Genomic DNA, 20,057 nt, shown 5'->3' with positions numbered 1-20,057 from the left:
AGTGGACATTATAATCCATTTTCAACACTGTTATACTGGAACCTACTGACAATAAATAAAAAGTTAACAGCCTAGTTCCACATGAGCACTCTCCGCTAAATAGTTCCTGTACCTGTTTGTAGGCTTCCAACACAATTTCTTTCACAGAGATCTGGCTTTCTGTGCCACAAGTCAGTACAAAAGAGAAGCAATCAAGGAAGATCACCACCCCAAAAAATCTTGTTCCATCTAGTGTCACCTTGTAAGAACCTCTTTCCAGAGTTACAATGATACGGGAACAGTCCACAATACAATGTGGAACTAGGTGCTCACCACAACAGACACTGCCAGGAAGCAGTAGAGTTCCCAGTAGGGGTTTCCACACAGAGGCACGACAACTGCAGCCTCGACATGACAACCCTGTCGCAGTCCTCGCCTTGTACAGTGCGCACAGTGTGGCTCAGGGACATTTCACTTGTCAACATCTAGAATAAAATTCATGTTGGGCTGAATGTGGTGTGAACAAATGTAAGGCTAAACAGCCCTTTGACGTTGAAGCGGATGAATAACGGGAGGACACAGCAGTGATGTACACACACGCGCACACACACACACACACAAACCAAAAATTTGCACGCTTTGCGTCACAATTTCCACAGCTTCCACTATGTTGTGATGGTTCCTTCACAGTTATGCAATTTTAAGGTTATCAATGACGATCATTATTTTTGTAAGCCCCACGCTGAAGGTTTCTCTTTGCAAAGTACTCTCATTTATAACAATACCAGAGGCCATTTCAACTGTGATTGTTCCAGTAATAACTTTTTAAAGGTAACAGAATTTGGGAAACATTGTTACTGTGATGGGAATTTAGTATACCTACCTGTATAATAATAATAATAATAATAATAATTTAATGACGTGACAGGTTCCACAATTGTGTGACAGTGTTACCCTGATTCTAAGGAATAAAACATAAAAGAAATAATAAGAAAAACTTGTATGCATAACAGGAAATTCAGAACCATATTTTCTGGTTAATGTGTCACAAAATAGAGAAAAGACAACCATGAGGAATACGTCGACCAATGTGCTTCAATTGTCACATACCAGAAAGTTAAATGTAGGAATGAAAATTAGTCACTGTAGTGATTATTATTTTTATTTTTGTGCATCATCTTTCTTTTCAGTTTTTTGGAGTGGTGCTGAGCAAGTTGTTCTGCTTCAAGTGATTTGAGTGTCCGCACATGCTCTTTGTGTGTGTGTGTGTGTGTGTGTGTGTGTGTGTGTGTGTGTGTGTGAGCGCGTGCGCATGCACATGTGCACATTTATCTCTCATGAACTTTGTCCAGACATAAACTGCATATCACAATTTTTCTAGATGTTTGTCTGCTGCTTAATTCCTCTTCTGTCTGGCAACTAGTTATTTATCCTCAAATAAATATTTATATTCACACTGGACTTTCTTTTGTGCATCTATGAGAGGTGTTCAAAAGAAAAGGTAGGATACAACAATGGTGGGTGTAACTGAAGTCTTTATCCAAAAGTGATCACCACATGCCTGAGCACAACTATCATCCCATTTCACGAGCCAAAGGATTCCCTGTTCTCAGAATTCCTGTGGCTGTGACAGGAGCCAGTCCTCCACTGACCTTTAGTTTGTTGTCCGAGTTAATGCACTTCCCTCTGAGAAGTTTTTTTTTTTTTGGTGGCTACAAACGTAAAAATCACTGGGTAACATGTTCAGGCTGAATGGCATGTGCTCAATCTGGTCCCACTAGAACTTGACCTCAGAGACATGTGGAAACATTTTATCATGGAGCAGAATCACTCCTTCTGTAAGCAGCCCAGACTGTTTGCTCCTGACAGAGTTGCATAAGATACAGTATATCTCACATTACACGTCACTGTTAACGGTTTTATGTGCTCGAGAAATTCAATGGGTATCAGACCTCTGACATTGAAAAAGATGGCATCACCTTGCCTGCTGAGGGTGAAGCTTCAAATTTTTTGAAGGGAGATGACAACACCTGCTTCCACTGCCTACATGTCTCGCTATGTTATCCCAAAGTGACATGACAATCACCACACAAGTTCTGAAATATACAAAATTTTGTGATGTTTATCCTTATTACATCGTCAACAGATCTTTCAAGAGGTTCATGTAAACTGGACACAAGTTATGAAACATGGAGGTGCATCACATAATCCACAGCACAAACAACATGGGGTACCAGCTGGTACACACTTTGAGTATCTACGTCATGATAACAATTCCTTTAGTTATTATCTCTGTAGGGGACTACAGAAGAAGGAAGTAAGTCTAATGTCATACTGAAAAGAAACAGGCCACTAGTTCACGCAACTACTATGACAATGGTGAAAGAGGGGAGGGGGACACACTGAAGGAACTAACCCGACTAACATGATTATGAGAAGGCAACAGAAATTCAAATGAGAATTGTTGGGTCAGGATTCGAATCTTATACCGAAAAAATAAGAATCTAGAGTGTGTAAACCATCTCACCTCATTCGGTCAGCTTTCAAGAAGAGCTACTGGGCAATATCTAAAAATTAAATTTTCCGAAAAACTTTGCAATGACAGAACAAAGGGTCCAGTCACAGCTATAGAGAAACAATCAACGCAGCACTTGCACTGAAAGGTAAAACTTCACTGAGGGGCACACATACAGCTTAAATAATTTCCCAAATTGCTCAACATTCTATAAACTGTAGAAGAAAGAGCCAACAAAGGCAGAGCTCATAATATTTGATCACAGAATTGCTGAACTCGCTACCCTTTAAATGTTATCAAATAATGAACATTAGCAAAAACAGGTGGGACTATCAGTATTTTCCTTCAAAAGGTACAACTTTCAGTAATTCCAACAGAAACACACAAAAATAGGAACTTCCTGGCAGATTAAAACTGCGTACTGGGCTGGGACTCAAAACAGAGTCCTTTCTCCCAGTAGTGCTAGTCTGCAAGTTATCAAAGAGAAATTCTGTGAAGTTTAGAAGGTAGGTACTGAGGTACTGGTAGAAGTAAAAGTGTGAGGATGAATCAAGAGTCATGCTTAGATAGCTCAGTCTACACAGCACTTGCCAATCAAAAGCGGAGATCCTAGGTTCGGGTCCAGTCCAGTACACATTTTTAATCTACCACATTTCATTTCAAGTCATTAAACACTCTGCTGCAGAGTAAAAATACGTACTGAATATGAATGCAAATGGAAGCTATCCCTACTTTGATAACTACACTACTGGCCATTAAAATTGCTACACCAAGAATAAATGCAGATGATAAATGGGTATTCATTGGACATATATGTGATTACATTTTCACACAGTTTGGGTGCATAGATCCTGAGAAATCAGTACCCAGAACAACCACCTCTGGCCATAATAACAGCCTTGATACGCCTGGGCATTGAGTCAAACAGAGCTTGGATGGTGTGTACAGGTACAGCTGACCATGCAGCTTCAACACGATAACACAGTTCATCAAGAGTAGTGACTGGCATATTGTGACGAGCCAGTTGCTAGGCCACCATTGACCAGATGTTTTCAATTAGTAAGAGATCTGGAGAATGTGCTGCCCAGTGCAGCAGTCAGACATTTTCTGTATCCAGAAAGGTCTGTACAGGACCTGCAGCATGCGGTCGTACATTATCCTGCTGAATTGTAGGGTTTTGCAGGGATCGAATGATGGGTAGGGCCACGGGTCATAACACCTCTAAAATGTAACATCCACTGTTCAAAGTGCTGTCAATGTGAACAAGAGGTGACCGAGACATGTAACCAATGGCACCCCATACCATCACGCCGGGTGATACACCAGTATGGCGATGAAGAATACACGCTTTCAATGTGCGTCCTCCGTGATGTCGCCAAACACCGATGCGACCGTCATTATGCTGTAAACAGAACCTGGATTATTCCAAAAAAATGACGTTTTGCCATTCATGCACCCAGGTTCATCATTGAGTACACCATCGCAGGCGCTCCTGTCTGTGATGCAACGTCGAGGGTAACCGGAGCCATGGTCTCCGAGCTGATAGTCCATGCTGCTGCAAACATCGTCGACCTGTTCGTGTAGATGGTTGTTGTCTTACAAACGTCCCCATCTGTTGGCTCAGGGATCGAGACGTGGCTGCACGATCTGTTACAGCCATGTGGATAAGATGCCTGTCATCTCGACTGCTAGTGATACCAGGCCGTTGGGATCCCGCATGACGTTCCGTATTACCCTCCCGAATCCACCGATACCATATTCTGCTAACAGTCATTGGATCTCGACCAACGCGAGCTGCAATGTCGCGATACGATAAACTGCAATCGCGATAGGCTACAATCCGACCTTTATCAAAGTCTGAAACGCGATGGTACGCATTTCTCCTCCTTACACGAGTCATCACTACAACGTTTCAGCAGGCAACGCTGGTCAACTGCTGTTTGTGCATGAGAAACCAGTTGGAAACTTTCCTGACGTCAGCACGTTGTAGGTGTCGCCACCGGCGACATCCTTGTGTGAATGCTCTGAAAAGCTAATCACTTGCATATCACAGCATCTTCCTCCTGTCAGTTAAATTTCGCATCTGTAGCATGTTATCTTTGTGGTGTAGCAATTTTAATAGCCAGTAGTGCACATACTAATAATTTTAGAAATCTCTGGTCTCTTAAATAGTCCACCACTAGACGATGAGCTGTAGACATAGAAAAATAAGCTCACTGACAGACTCTTTTAGCAATATCCCAGGAAATAACCATGTATGACATAAGTACGCAATACACAGTCTCACAAAACACAATCAATAGTATTTCTAAATGTAAAACAGATAAAACTAAATTTTTTTTAGTAAGTTATTGGTGCGTTCATTTTGTTATTCATGTGGATAAGAAGGAATCTTTCACACAGACTGTCATTTACCGTTGACCTATTAACAGCATTTACTGTTATCTGTAGGCCATTGTTAGTTTGAAACTACATAACAAGGATGTATTAAAGACTGGAAACTAGAATGTTTGTATCATCAACAAACACACTAACGTCACTGGCACTTGCATTCTATACAATACCAAATGATCTGCCATGCTCCGAAGAACACCACATTCAATTTTTCAACATTTTGTGATAATTTTATTTCATTTGAGATACATGCTAATGTCATCCTCTGTTAAATTTTATGGCAGTAACACACAAACAATGCATTTCTGGTACCAACAGTACCATGACAGAGCACTTTCTGTGTAAGATGATATGAGCTTTACTATCTGTGCCTAGGCAAGGTCAGAGGAAATTACATGTGGATAAACACTCTAGTTCCGTCGAATCTTCATCAGTGCATTAAAGTTAAGCTTTTTCTGTGGATTAACCTTCATGGTGATAAAAATCAAATGCAATTACAAATCTGTTGTTCGATAAGACTGCATGTATTCAGGCACGTTTTTCTTTCTCCAGAATTAGAATACAAAAAAAGAAAGAAAGGCTGGACTCTATAAGCTAAAATAACCTATAAATAAACAGATGTTTTTATTGTTTTTCAGCCTTCTATGAAATATGTTTTTAAGTCCCAGACAGTGTACAGAAAGCTCAGAGATGGATATATATCAAAACACAATTTCAATAGTGCTTTTTCAATGGCCTAATCTCTTTATAGGAACTGAATTCAGAGAGCCACAAAACGAATATTTTTGAGGAGGAATTTCACTTACTTTAGTTTTTGTTAAATTGTGAATATTCAATTTTTCCTGCCACAAAAAAAAAAAAAAATTGAAACAATGGTATGGCATTATTGGTCTGGAGGGCTGACTGGTGCCAGTCTTTATATTTAATTACATGAAACAGAGGATGGGGAAAGAAAGGGAAAGAATGGGTGAGAAACTCTCCACTTCCAGCTGTGCAGGGCATTGTGGTAATGCAACAGCCAAGTTGAAAATTTGTGCCGGACCAGGACTCTGGCCTCAATTGGCAATCCAGACACATTTCCTGTCCGACCCAAATTCTCAACTCCTTGCAAGCTGCAATGCAGAATCCATTGTCTATTAATCCCCTACCCCAAAATTATTGGTTCCCGTAGGAGTTCGGACAATGTTAGGACGTCCACACTGAAACAAACGTCAAGGAGCCATCACGCTCTTACAGAACTGTATGTATTAGATGTATGTGACAGAACAGACACCACAGGGTTGGATGAATATAAGTGTAAAAAATAAAAGAAGATACACGAGATGATAGTCACATTATAGACATCACTGCCCTCATGAAGAAGTGTCAAATCAATGCAATACATTCTCCAGAGGTCAAAAGTGCACCATAAAACTGTCATCTGTATGTTGCTTGATAAACTTACTATTATTATTATTATTATTATTATTGCATAAATGAATAACCAAAAGAAACCACTTAGTAATCAAAAATAAAACAATATTTACACACAGAAAGGAAGATTCGATGCCATGTAAATGACAGAGTCACTGAAGACTGAGCAAAATCTCTGATCAGACAGCACGTGGCTTTTTTAGGAACATGGCTTGTGAAGGAATTGTCCAGGCATTCTCCTTAACCTCTGCTTTCTTGCATTTCTCCTGATGAACAGGGTCCATTGTTCCCACAATTTGGCAAATTAACAAATAAGGTGAAAGATTCTGAAGGAGAGGAGGAAAAACAATGAAATATCACTGGTGGAGAGAACATGGAAAGTTATTTCAGTGATTACAAAATCGAGTAACATTTATAAAGAATTTGGCAGTATGATGTTTCAAGCCCCCTGGCTGGGATGAGTCTACCGATGCCACTGGATAAGCCAAACTAGTACAAACTGTCCCACAACTGTTGTAATTGTTCCTTCATATCTTGGATACTGGCACTGGGACAGAGTTTACACTGAAGCTGGTCCCACATGTTCTATCAGGGACAGATCTGAGGCTCTTGCTGACCATGAGAGTACCTTGACATCACAAATACAATTTACGGAGAGGCACGCCATATGGGAACGAGCATTGACCCGTCAGAAAATGACACCATCCTACCTTCACATGGAGAGACAAAATATCTGTGAGTTACTGCTGTGCTGTCGTAAGTTCCCTCAATCAGTACCAGCTGTGACCTTAATACGAGACAGTAATTCCTTAGTCTGGTTGCGAGACAGTAATTCCATAGTCTGTCTGCTGCTAGTTCTGGCCACAGATGCGGGATGACACAGAAGCTTCCAGAGTCCATCACTTGTTCTTGTACCACAGATACAGATGCAAAGGGGTCGTGATGTTCCTGGAGCACATACAATGATTCTCACTCTTGTTGGTCAGACACAGTTGACTAGAACCTTCACAATAAGTACGCCTGCCCTCTTGTTCCTTTGCAATCCAATAATAAGCTACTGTGAAATCCAAATTTCCAACTAGTCTGGATGTTGCACGATTTGACCAACCGGGCACATGGTGGCCCACAATGAGGACCCTACAAACTCTGTTAGGTGCTGCTAACTCTGTCTCACATGAGTAAACATTATCTCTACCTCTACATCTACATACATACTCAGCAAGCCACCGTACAGTGGGTGGTGGAGGGTACCCTGTACCACTACTAGTTGTTTCATTTCCTGTTCAACTCACAGAAAGAGCAAGAGAAAAAACAACTGTCTATACGCCTCCGTACGGGCCTTTAATTTCTCGTCTCTTATCTTCGTGATCCCTATGCGAAATGTATGTTGACAACAGTAGGATAATTGTGCAGTAAGCTTAAAATGCCAGTTCTCTAAATTTTCTCAATAGCGTTCCTCGCAATGAATGTCACCTTCCCTCCACCGATTCCCATTTGAGCTCCCTAAGCACCTCTGTAACACTTGCATGTTCTTCAAACCTACTGGTAACAAATCTAGAAGCCCACCTCTGAATTGCTTCAATGTCTTCCTGTAATCCGTGTCTTGCACAGTGATCATTCAACATCTGATGCTGTTCACAATCCTTATATACACTGCCAGCTCTGGTAACAACATAAAACATGAACTACACTAATGCACTCTTGTGATTCTTCTATGTGGCACAGACAATTTCCATTCTAGTAAATTTACATACCTGCTAACAATGTGTATATGTACAAAGTTACACTGAGATTTGACCATAACTTGGAGGGAATAAGGTAATCACTCATGGCATTGACAGATGGACTCCCAAATTAACAAGTAATTGAAAATTTTATTTGAGCTTTCAAATATGTGATCTTCTTCAAACTGCTAACAGCAGTGTGGCCCTGTCCCCTCTCACGAGGGTATAGCTGTGTGCGCACCATCGTTCATGTTCCACTTTGACTCTGCAGTTATCGTATTAGATATGCAAGTGCTCTGCAGTGATGAAGTGTAAGTAATGCTACAATGTCATGTAGTTTTAAAACACAAACAAATGAGGACTTCTCCACAATGTAGTCATCAGCGGTATAAAATTGAGCTTTCTTTGATGACCTTTTAACTGATAAGATTTTAAGGGCTGACATTGTAACTGTGGTGTTCCTTGGATAACTGCAGTCAATTAAGTTTATTTTGTTTCCCAGGGAGCACCATTTTGCGCATCCTTAGAAGATTATCACCTTCCTCTATGCACATATGAATTTCCGCCAAACATTTTCATCTACTGTTCAGTTCCTAGCACTGAGCAATCAAACTGACAAAACAACTCCTTCAGTACAGTTGCTATGACTCAAGCCAACCTTCACAGCCACAACACTAATGTGGAGCCATAGGAACCAGAGTGCAATTGTTGAATGTAATATTTAACTGGTATTATACATCAGGCTATTCCAAGTGACAAAGCAATTTCTGCTCTCTGTAGCAGGCACTATACGGGGCAGGCACAATACAGGACCCTCCCTTTAAATATTTCTAGTTTTGATTACATAGAATACTTAACTTAGTTTTCTCGGTGTGCGAACTATAAACTGACTGGTGTATGGTTCAAAGAAACCCATAGCTTCAAACGAACTTGTTAAGAAGACACCAACAACCACAATACGTTTCAGTGAAACAACTTCTACATTGATTAAAAATATTGTTGTATCATTGTAAAGCAGTAATCTTCCGGATCTGAAGATGCACATACAAAAACGTTTAAGTTATTTTGTGACTTGACAGGTAACATTCTTCAGCCTTCCTTTCAATGCGACAATGATTTAAGATGTAGTCCATGACGTGTTAAAATTTGTACCCTCTGCCCCGCCCCCACCATTTTTTTTTTTTTTTTTAATGGAAGATGTATAATATGATAAAATATTGTGTATCTTACAAACACCAATTTATAATGAAGTCCAAGTTCAGCATGCAGAAGGACTGCTTTACACATAAATCTGGATTTTAATAAAACTGTGAATTTTCAACAGATCTGAACAAGAAAAAATGGCCCAATCTGTATTTCATATGATCATGCCATTGCATTTGACTGAATATCAAACACTCATTTGTAAACCACATTGTTCTTGTTTAAATGACATACCACATGCTTTTGTCAGTGTCTAATTTCCATAGTAGAGAACAGAAAATAACATTATTAGGTGGGTCCAGTGAAATAAAAAGTAGTAAATAGGGAAAAATGGGGAGATGTTGCTCTTGAGCTCCAGACAAAGAAACTCACACATTTTACACACTCAAAATAATAAGACAAATTTATGGGGTAATGTTGGTATGATCATTTATTTTCCAAAGCCAAGTCAATATCATTATAATATATTGTAGTAATGACCCATGGAACAGATAACACACAAATCTGAATTGCCTAAGAGTACTGTGCTTAGGTAATAATCAAAACCTCTTCAATAATTGTAATTCTCAGAATCGGATGCCAAAAAATGTACTCATTAACAACCTTTACCACCATAACGAAAAGGTTTGTCTAAGGTAATCTTGTTCCATATATAAAAATAAATTCCACGCAGAATTGAACTGTTATGTGTACTTTGTGGTCGAAATCTGTATTCTAAAAATTAATTTCTTAAAAACTGCCCACAGATGTAAAAGTTATTTGCATTCTATAGATGGATGCAGGTTTGAAATCTGAGCTGTAAAGTTCAACTCCTAGTTTTTGTGGCTATCCTGTGTTCTATGCTTCCTTTACACTCTGACCTGTTTTCTTTAATCAATCCACTTTTCAGAGTTAGCTATGGCAGACAAGCTGCAGCAAAACAGTGAACTATAACAGAAGGAGCTTTTTTCCTTCAAAGTAAACAGCTCCTCTTCTGATTATAATTTTCATCAACAACTATTTTAAGCAAATGTACCATACCATTAATGTGATTTCTTACTAATGTAGGCAAACCAAATTAATGATACATATTTAGTGCATGCGCACACACGCTCGCATACAGATCAAAGTAGATGATGTATGAGAAAATCAGAGGTCAGCTGCCTCTTAGCAACATATAATACATACACAATTATCATTGCATCAGTACTAATCTTTCTCTTCATTTAAAAATTATTATGGCCAACAGTTCTCCTGAACAATACAACTTCTTAACATTCTCTCAATATACACCACATGTTCTAATGATGGGCACAAAATGCAATCTGAAGCAAGTAGACAGTTTCTGAAGATACTATGTGATGCTCTGAACTGGCAAACCAGATAGTACTGGGAAGTGAATCTTAAGCAGTGCTGCTGTGTGTGAAGTGCTCAGCATGTTGGAACAGTTCAGTGACAGAAGCTGCTGATACGATGTATTGCACGCAGTGAATTTACTAAGCATAGCTCTGAACGACAGACTACAGAAGATCTTAGTGGCGGATTTACATACTAAATACTTTCAAGAACTGTTAAAACTCTGTACAACTGAACCACGTTGCAATTAAATTTCAGCAGGAGATGAGTATGTATCTAATAAACCATGAAACATCATCAGAAATACATACCACAGATGTTGCCAAAAATATGACAAACTTCAGTATCAGAGGCCTTACTCATCTGAAATTAAAGAGTCTTCTCAATGTTATCTGGGTATACACATCACATACCGTTCAATGTCTCCCATCATCCACTATTCTTTATTTTGTTTACTGGGAAGCTGTAAAGCATTTACAGTTCACTTATTTTCCCCTCGCCTTAAAGACATGCACTTAAAATATACAATGGCTGCTTCATAAGTAATGGCAAATGTATCACATCAACTGTTTGAAAACAAGGCTTGCTATATGCCTAGAGCTATACTTGTGCTAATACTAGTATGCCTAAGAGGTGAGAGTGGGGGGGGGGGGGGGGGGGAGAGAAAGTGGGTGGGTGGGTGGGTGGGGGTGGGGGGAGACGAGACAATTGGGTTGAATATTTCAAAAAGTTAAACCCATGGGTTGATTGTTAATGCTTAGTAACTGTCAGAGTACAGCAATTTGAGTGTTTTAAAGTGGGGTAGAGAATATTGCAGCATGGCAGTTCAGTCCTATCAGCTGCAAGTAGAATGCACGTCAATCACCCAAGCTGGTTGTCACTTTACTTCTTTACCTCTGTGATAATGAGACAAAAGTTATGAAGGAATTGAGAATTTCTGTGAGGAGAGCAATGCAAAGTAGCAGTTTCTTCAGTTTGGTCAAAGTGTTTCAGAAAGCACCATACAGGGACAAAAAGGGATAGATAGAAAAGGGGGAAATGAAAAGGGAACTACACAAGTTACTGGTTGAATAATAAAATAAGTAAACAATAAATGCTTACAACTGTACGGTCAGTCTGAATGGCATACTAATCGGCGTCAAATATAAGATAAATGTTGATGTTTGTAACATAACGACAAAGTAAATTTGCTTGAAAAATATGTAATTTATCTAACAGCTATGAAGAAGTGATTTGATGTGGAAATGATAACTAATCCAAGTAGGTGGTGGAAAACTGTTGTTCCCTCATTCATCAAATTCAGCCACTAGTACTACGAAACATGTGGTACGATAACTGGCTCAGTACATGTGTTTGAAAACCTGTGTCGGACACTACTGAACACTGTCAGCAGGTGGGCTCTGTGTGCAGAAGTGACTAGCTGAAAATGTGAGAAGTATTCTTTGAACTATCAGCCCATCTACATAACAATTTCTCTCTGAACTGTGATCATAAAAGGAAACTTCCACACCTTAGCAGCAGGAACATTCTTGACAATGGTTAGCATCAGTCAATGACATCTTGCACTACCGTACTGATGCACGCTCGGTAGAACCCGTCAACTTTTACTGCAATAGCTCAACCACAATGAAACATGTAAACACTTGATTTGTCCACTGTACATAAACACTGACAGGAGATGGGCCAAGAACTGATTTCCATGTTGATACTATCCTAAATTTTACAAGAGGACTTGCCAGTGAGTTGAGAATGTCAGCTGCATATCTTCCAGACATCTTCAAAGTGATTCAAATACCATCATTTTAGTGTAAATTTAAACATTATACACTTTTAGTCACATATGACACGTGTGACTATATTGCAAATCACACGCCACTTTGAAAGCAAAGGGTGCATTTTTGGCATAATAATAAGATGCAAGTCATTTTTGAATATGACTACACAGCAATGACGAATGGAGGAAAGGGTCACAATTTGTACAGATAGAAAGTTTTTACATCTGCCAACCATCTGTGCTGAGCTCCCTTCATAATTCAGTCTCAGAAAGATGACACTGACCAAATTTTGGTAAAACCCTGGTACACCACTGGTGCTTTGACAATGCCAGTAATTTGTGCCAAATACAAGCTTTGCCACACTGACAAGAATATTTGGTCAATGCCTGTCTTACAGTTACAATGAATGATAGCCGCAAATATTCTTGTTCATGTGGATGAGAAGCCCCTCAAGTATGAGACTGAAGTTACCATGACTCATGATTTAGCCCTCAAATAACGCAACAATCTGATTTGAGTGTCACTGGCAGGCATTCATGATCTCAAAAACACAGACCTCAATTTCTCTTTCACAGCAGTTCCTAACATGTTCTCTGTAAACTCTTTGTACAGAAACAGCAATAACTCCTTGGGTTCAAACATATGTTACACTCAAAACATAATCAATGACACAACTGAAATACTTTTTTTAAAATGATGAATGCATTTACTTCACAATATCTGTCTCTGTAAGACTGTGTTACATTAGTATCTTCTTACAAACAATTACATGATGAAATTACCAAATAAGCAGCAACCAGTCGCAAAATCATGTTTTATTTATTCACTTTTGCATATCGATTTCAACTGATTAACAGCCATCATCGGTGCTTTCAACGAATATGGGCCCTGAGTAGTAAATATTGCCTTAAGCAGAGGTCAAACATAACTTTATGTTTGACCTCTGCTTAAGACAGTATTCACTACTCAGGGCCCATATTCGTTGAAAGCACCGATGATGGCTGTTAATCAGTTGAAATCGATTTGCAAAAGTGAATAAATAAAACATGATTTTGTGACTGGTTGCTGCTTATTTGGTAATTTTATGGTTTACAGTCGCTGCACAACTTGGGAACCACATGGAGCCCACCATTCATATCACATGATGAGGTTGGTATAATCTTCTTCTCTGTCTTCCCTTTCCATATACTACCCTGCTTCCTTTGTGCACCTCTCTCCCAATACCTTACAAGGTGGTCTTAATTTTCTTTGAAACTCTTAACAGCAAAGAACATAAAAATTCAGTCCTGCTAATGGCAATCAACTGGACAAAAGAAAATGGCAAATACCACAACAAATGCTACAGCAGCTTAAGGGAACTGCAGGCAACTGATGAAATGTACACATTTTTACACCACTGCTCTTTAATACCTGCAATGGGAATGTGCCCAACAGTCTTCCCCAGGATCTACTACACACACAGACTGCTATCAACGATGAAAGTCATTCTGCCATCTAGACTGACCATATTAGTTTTATTACGCAATTACACAGTAGAAGAAGATTTAACGAACCCAATGGGAGACTGCCAAAATCACTCTTTAAAGACTTTGTTCTTCAATTAAGAGAGCACTAAAATTTTTTCCACTATAATTTTTTCTGTTCAAATTAGCTACAAACTACTGTCCAAAATAAAACTGGATTAATAACAAACAAAAATAAATAATATTTTTCAGTGTGATTTCTGATTATGAGCATGTAAAGAAACAATACATACTAATTATACCAAAAAGAAAATAACATTGTGAAGGCTGGAACAGAGAGGCATCACAAATCAAAAACAATGGCAGATGATAGCAAAAATTTTGTAAACAGTGTGCCAGTACAGTAATCCTTCAGCCTTGCTTATGGGCAACAGTGACTAGGTGACAGGATGTGAGCAGAATGTTAGTGACACTAATGCAAATGCGCTGGAAGGAAATTTCAAGTAGTAATAGCATTCAGCATGGGATGAAAAGATAGACGAGGGTAGTCAATCTGGGTGTTACACAGTTAGCATAGAAGATGAACCGAGATGGATAGATGCTTATTACAGTAAGAAAGAGACTGTGGAAAAGAGTGAGAAAAATGGAATGACAACTGGAAAATGGAGACACTGCAGCCACAGGCTAGGCCAAGAAAACGAGACTGTCCTATTTACAGTGCCATAATTCTCTATTATAGCTATCGTCTGTCATAAGTGATGACTCTCTGGCCTGACTCTGTAAGAGGCTCACTCCACATTTCCTTCACTGTCATTCAAAAGGCAAAAAAATGGGATTTAAATATCATTAGACAAAACAAGTGTTAAACTTAATATAACACTCTGAAAATTTCACAAAAAAATAGTGACAATACTGGATGTATCAAAACAACTTCGACAATGATTAGTGTGCTGTGCAGGTTGGCAAACTGATAACTTGTCAAGAGGAAACTCTTGCTAGGAAATGCGCAGTTTGGGGCTGTCAGATGTCAATGTTTGAGAATTGTGGCATTAAAGTATCTTTGGACTGCAGTTGGTTTCATAATAATGGCAACCTAGGTATCATTGGCACAAGATTGTTGCACGGACTCTGTCCTGTAGCTTCCTTCCACATGCACCTTAGTTCCACATGGTCCACAGTGCTCATCATAAACGGGCAACCTGTGTTGTGTACCAGTACCCCAATATTTTCACAGGAGTATGACACCAATACACATCATACTTAGACGTAAATCATCAGCACTATTTGAATGTTTTGCACACAAACTGACAAATTAGTTTAAGGGGCCATTTTATTGCCAACATAACTACCAGATATTACACTTTATTGTTTTCTGTAGAGCAGTGTAAGGAATCTGGCAAGTGCTACTCCTGTAACACCAGAGCACCTCACAAATCCACACATTGACTAAAACCCTGTGAGCACAATTGCATATATTTAACCACTTGTGTGTGTGTGCACATACCTTTGCAGCACCAGTGCACATTCTGCAGTCAACTAGGTGGTCAAAATCTTTAATGCATATTGTAATTTAATTAATAATTTACTACTCGTGTTCGGTTTCCTGAAGAAATTAATACGTAGCAACAGCCATATCGCAAAACCCTAATGCACTCTAACCGCGCTTTTCTGGACAAGGGTTCCCTGTTGGAAATAACCTGTTTGCTATTCCACACGATGCTGTCGGAATGTTGTCAGTGTCATTTTGATACACCCTGCACTTTTCAGTCGACACAAAAAAGTCACAAATGTCAGTTTAAATAAGTCTGTACAATGCACTCAACTGCAGCTGGGGTTTGTAGAAAAAGTGCCTACAACCAGTAGTAATAACTATCTATCGATCGAGCCGGTTTTCCTCCTACGTGCCGTGGGACACACGGGGAAAGCGGCAAAAGCTGTGCTCACCCTTGAGGAGGTTCTTGTCTTGCAGCCACGTGAGGGAAGTGAGGTCATCGTCGTCAGGGCCAGCTGGCTTCTCTGCTTTCACCATACCCTCACCGCCCTGAGGCAAAAATTAACTGCACTGTCAAAGGGCATGAACGAGAGTGAAGAGCATTCAAAAATACGCTACAGCCTCTGATACAGAGAAGATGAAGGTACAGTCACTTCAGAATAGAAGTTGAAGAACAAGTTCAATAAGGCTCTGAATTCTACAGCTTTATTGCGTCTCTCGGCCCTTTTCCCGAGGGCCGAGGACGGAGGGCTCTACTACGAGTGAAAGCGGGGGGTGAACTCCCTTGTGCTGTACGAAGAAGGATGTGGTCACCCAGCAGCAAACACTACAGCCTTTCCAAGACAGAGTAATGCACACTACGTTGGAAGAAAATTATGAAAACAGACTCGAGATACTTCACATGCCGTGGAGCAATGAGATGCCATGCAAAGTGTTATGATGGTTGTGATAAGTTTCTACATTCTGATGCATCATTCCCACTGCCACAAAATCTACCTAGTACTACTGCAAGTGCCTACATTACTCAAAAAGTGTTATAGTAGCAACAAGTCACATATCTCTACCTTGAAAGAGCAATGTCCTCCTGTCGAAATAAGCAAAGTTATTGCTCTGCGAAGCGAACATATTAAAAAGACTTTAGTGTTTAATCTGTTTAATTCAAAAGGGCAATTAATTCAGTCCTACACTAGCCACAAAAGAAGAAATTTTCTAGTCTAAATAAATTTTATATAAAATTTAAGACAGTCCCCACTTCCAGACAGCAGACAGCAAGCTGAGTTGTCCAAAGCTTTTGTTGCATCTTGAAATAAATTTTCTTTCTTTATTGTTATTTTTTTCATAAGCCATGCAAAATGCCCGTTCAAGCTCAACTAAAATATTACTTCCGCTTTAGTATTCCTTGTATTTTGTATTATATACATATATATTCAAATTATAAACTATTATAAATGACAAAATACAGCAATACACTGTATGACAATGTAATCTGAATTGTTTCTTAACTCATTATTTATTACAGATGTTAATCTCTCTTTAAACACATTGTCAAGTTTAACACCATTAAGAGATTCCAGTACAGAAAGAAAATAAAAGTAACAGTTGATAAAATGTACGTGTTCTGAAATAATGATGACATTAGGAAGAATTGAAGAAAAGGTTTTCAACATATAAATACATCCTAGTCATTTGGGACGACTACACTATTTCATGTCTCATTATTTATAAAACAGATGTTTGTAAATGATGTAACAAAAAATTAGTTACAATTTCTAAATCGTGATAATATACATCTCATTATAAGGAAAGGTACAATCATCTGTCATACTGCTGCATAATGATGGGAACAGGTGTATACAATTAGGTGCATGTGTTATTCTTTATTCACTTTGAATGTTTACATTTCTCATAGTCACTGAATGTAATGGTATGAAAGTTTCGCATACCAAACCACTGTGATAAAACGCCACCAAATAATTTGTTGAAGCATTAATAGCGAGATTGATTTACAGTTCTTTTAAATCATATAATACACTAATAAAAATGTACCCATAAAATCTTTGGTTAGCAGACAAACATAATACGCAATGCTGTATCAGACTGCGTATCCCATAAATAAGTGAGCTGTTAAGTTTTACAAGGCGCGGTTATTAAAAAAAAAAATCACGTAGTCATAGATAATAAAACACTTTTCAGAAGTTAAAATTTTAAACATAGGTAGTATACAGTGTGTCCCTTGTTAACACAGATGGCTCTCATATTTCATAAATGGTCCAATATCTAAAGAGAAGGGTTGTAACAAATCATATTATTGTGGTCTTCAGTCCAAAGACAGGTTTGATGCATGTTTATTATTACTTTTTAGATGTAACAATAAATATCTCTAATAGCAGTACAATGACATAGTACTTGTTAATACCAGCAATGGAATATTTCATGACAATAGCTGGGAGATGCACTGCAAGTGCGGAGATGGAGTCTGCCAGTAAAGTACAATTTCACTCTCCTGTTCTGTCAAAGTAAGGTAACACATCATCTTTAACCACAACTGTTACAGACACTGTCACTGTCTGTAATAAATTATTACACCTTGAGTTAATGTTACTTTAAAATAATCATTTCAAGCTCTATGCTGCACAAATATCCATACATCTCTATTACTTTTTCTATTTTTCTTTGTTCTCAGTGTTAGTGCCTTGTCTGCTAATATCTATTTATATTTGTACTCAATATAGTGCTTTCTGTAACACACACACACACACACACACACACACACACACACACACACACACACACACACACAAAGAGGACAAAACTGTATATTTTCATACTTCGGTGAGTAAAAAAGGTAACACACAACAAATTACACATCCTTAAAGATCTACCAGTTGCCAATATCTTTAACTGTTTATGAAATAGTATATTCACATTGCAAGGCCACTCTATAAAGAAACAGAAGTAAAAGTCAACACCACTGTGGAGGAAGTGGACATGCAGTCTAATGGGGCATGTGGCAAACAGTTGATCAGAAAGAAAATACTTCAGAACATTAATGCTACGAAAACAAACAGCTATTATTCTGGCCTAAAGTTCAGAGTTTCATGGAGATTAATCTGAACCTGAACCTCACCTCGAGAATTTCGATGCGCTCCGATTCCAGTCTTGTCATTTCGACAGTGGCCAGTCTGGGTGTCGTGACTACTGCCCCCCCAATCTCCCCTCCCACTCTAGGTCTGCTGACCCATGCCCCTGCCCCACAGTGCTGACTTGACGGCTGATGCAGAAGTGTCGGGCTAGACTGCGGCCGGGAACTGTGCCACCCATCTTCGCTAGCGTACTTCATCGGTTGAGAGATAACAGGTAAGCGGAGTCAGTCCTACAACAGCAGGCAATGTGCGGGGGCTGCCTTACTCTAGTCCGATCCTCTGTGTATGGCTTAAAAGTCAGGCTTACAACCAGTAAATTTCATGAATTTTATCAGACCAGATGGCAGCAGAAGTGTGACGGCATCACAAACAGAAGCCATCTACTTACAATTAATTGTTCACTATAGAACTAAGGTTCAGAAAAATTATATGAGCATCAATCTAATATACAAAAGGCCAGCTATGAACAGCCTAAATCCTCTAAAAGTCAGTACATAGCCTATAAATCATGAATACCATTGATGATGTCACCTTCAACTCAAAGACTAGTTCAATGCAGCTCATCATGCTAGTATACATAGTGGAAGTCCCGTCATCTTTGTGTAACTACTGCACTTTAACCTGTATACTGTAGTGAGGACAAGTCCTCTGTTTAAAATTTTTATTCCCCTCCTCCCCCCCCCTCCCCCCAAGTCCCTCCCTTATAAAATTAATTATTCCTTTAAGCCTTGGAATAAGACAATAGGACACATACACTGTAATACAATTACACTGCCCAGTATTCAGAAACTATGTTACTAACTACAAACACTATTCCAAGTTTTTGAAGATTTTTCGAAAGGTGTAAAAGATTTGGGCTTCATTTCCCTTCGACATAAAGGTGGTTAGAAACAGAAGGTGCTGGAAGATATGAGGCCCCTAAACTGTTTTTCCAAAGCAGCTACAAAGAATTAATAATAGTCCCAGGTGCTAATTACAAGGGTTAGATATGTGTAATTTGATCACCACACTCTCCAAAATCAGTACCGAGCATTTCTGGTGACAAGAGTTGGCACAATTAGCTTGGAAGCTGCATTCCTCTGATATAAATTGTGTTTGTGTCATGGAATGTACAGGCGCACCTAAATTGTTTAACAAAATATCTGAGTAACCTTTCCTATAGGTTCCTTTACAGATGTAAGAAGAAACTTGGGGTGTTTCCCCGGGTGTTCTCCATTCCACAGTACACAAACAAAGTAGGCCTGAGAGGTCGTATTAGATGTTTCCATTGGTTGGTAGTCCAGCTTTTGTGCCCATGCACCAAATTCATTTGCAGTCACCCAAATTTCAAGCTACCAGTACTTGTGGCACTCTGTTATACTGTCCTCTAGGCTAAACTTAAGTTCAGCAGTTTTTTCTGCAGTAGTGATTCTACGAGAAGCAATAATCCTCAACAATGTTCTTCTGTCCCTTTCAGCAGATTTAGCACTTTTTCCACTATTGTGCTTGAGAGAGATGATTTTCCAATGGGTTCTGAATACACTCTTGACACTAGACAGAGTTCAATGTGCCCTGAATCACATTTGCAAGGGTTGTAGTGAGTACACAGACTGAATGGGCACTGACAATTTTTTTCCTCTTT

General features: G+C 39.0%; 1 protein-coding gene across 1 annotated transcript in view; it reads right to left on the bottom strand.

The window, feature by feature from the left end:
• The window catches only part of LOC126210483 (mucin-12), a 388,877-nt gene that overhangs the window by 60,546 nt on the left and 308,274 nt on the right, over positions 1-20,057 (bottom strand). Inside the window, exons 2-3 of the mRNA XM_049939717.1 lie at positions 18,421-18,666; positions 15,746-15,842 (exon numbers count right to left, since the gene is read on the bottom strand). Coding sequence (XP_049795674.1) covers positions 15,746-15,842; positions 18,421-18,633 — 310 coding nt within the window. The 5' untranslated portion in view covers positions 18,634-18,666. The remainder of the gene's footprint in view (positions 1-15,745; positions 15,843-18,420; positions 18,667-20,057) is intronic.

The sequence above is a fragment of the Schistocerca nitens genome, chromosome 10 (assembly GCF_023898315.1).
Source record: "Schistocerca nitens isolate TAMUIC-IGC-003100 chromosome 10, iqSchNite1.1, whole genome shotgun sequence".
NCBI lineage: Eukaryota > Metazoa > Arthropoda > Insecta > Orthoptera > Acrididae > Schistocerca > Schistocerca nitens.
This window is presented reverse-complemented; position numbering and strand designations above follow the sequence as displayed.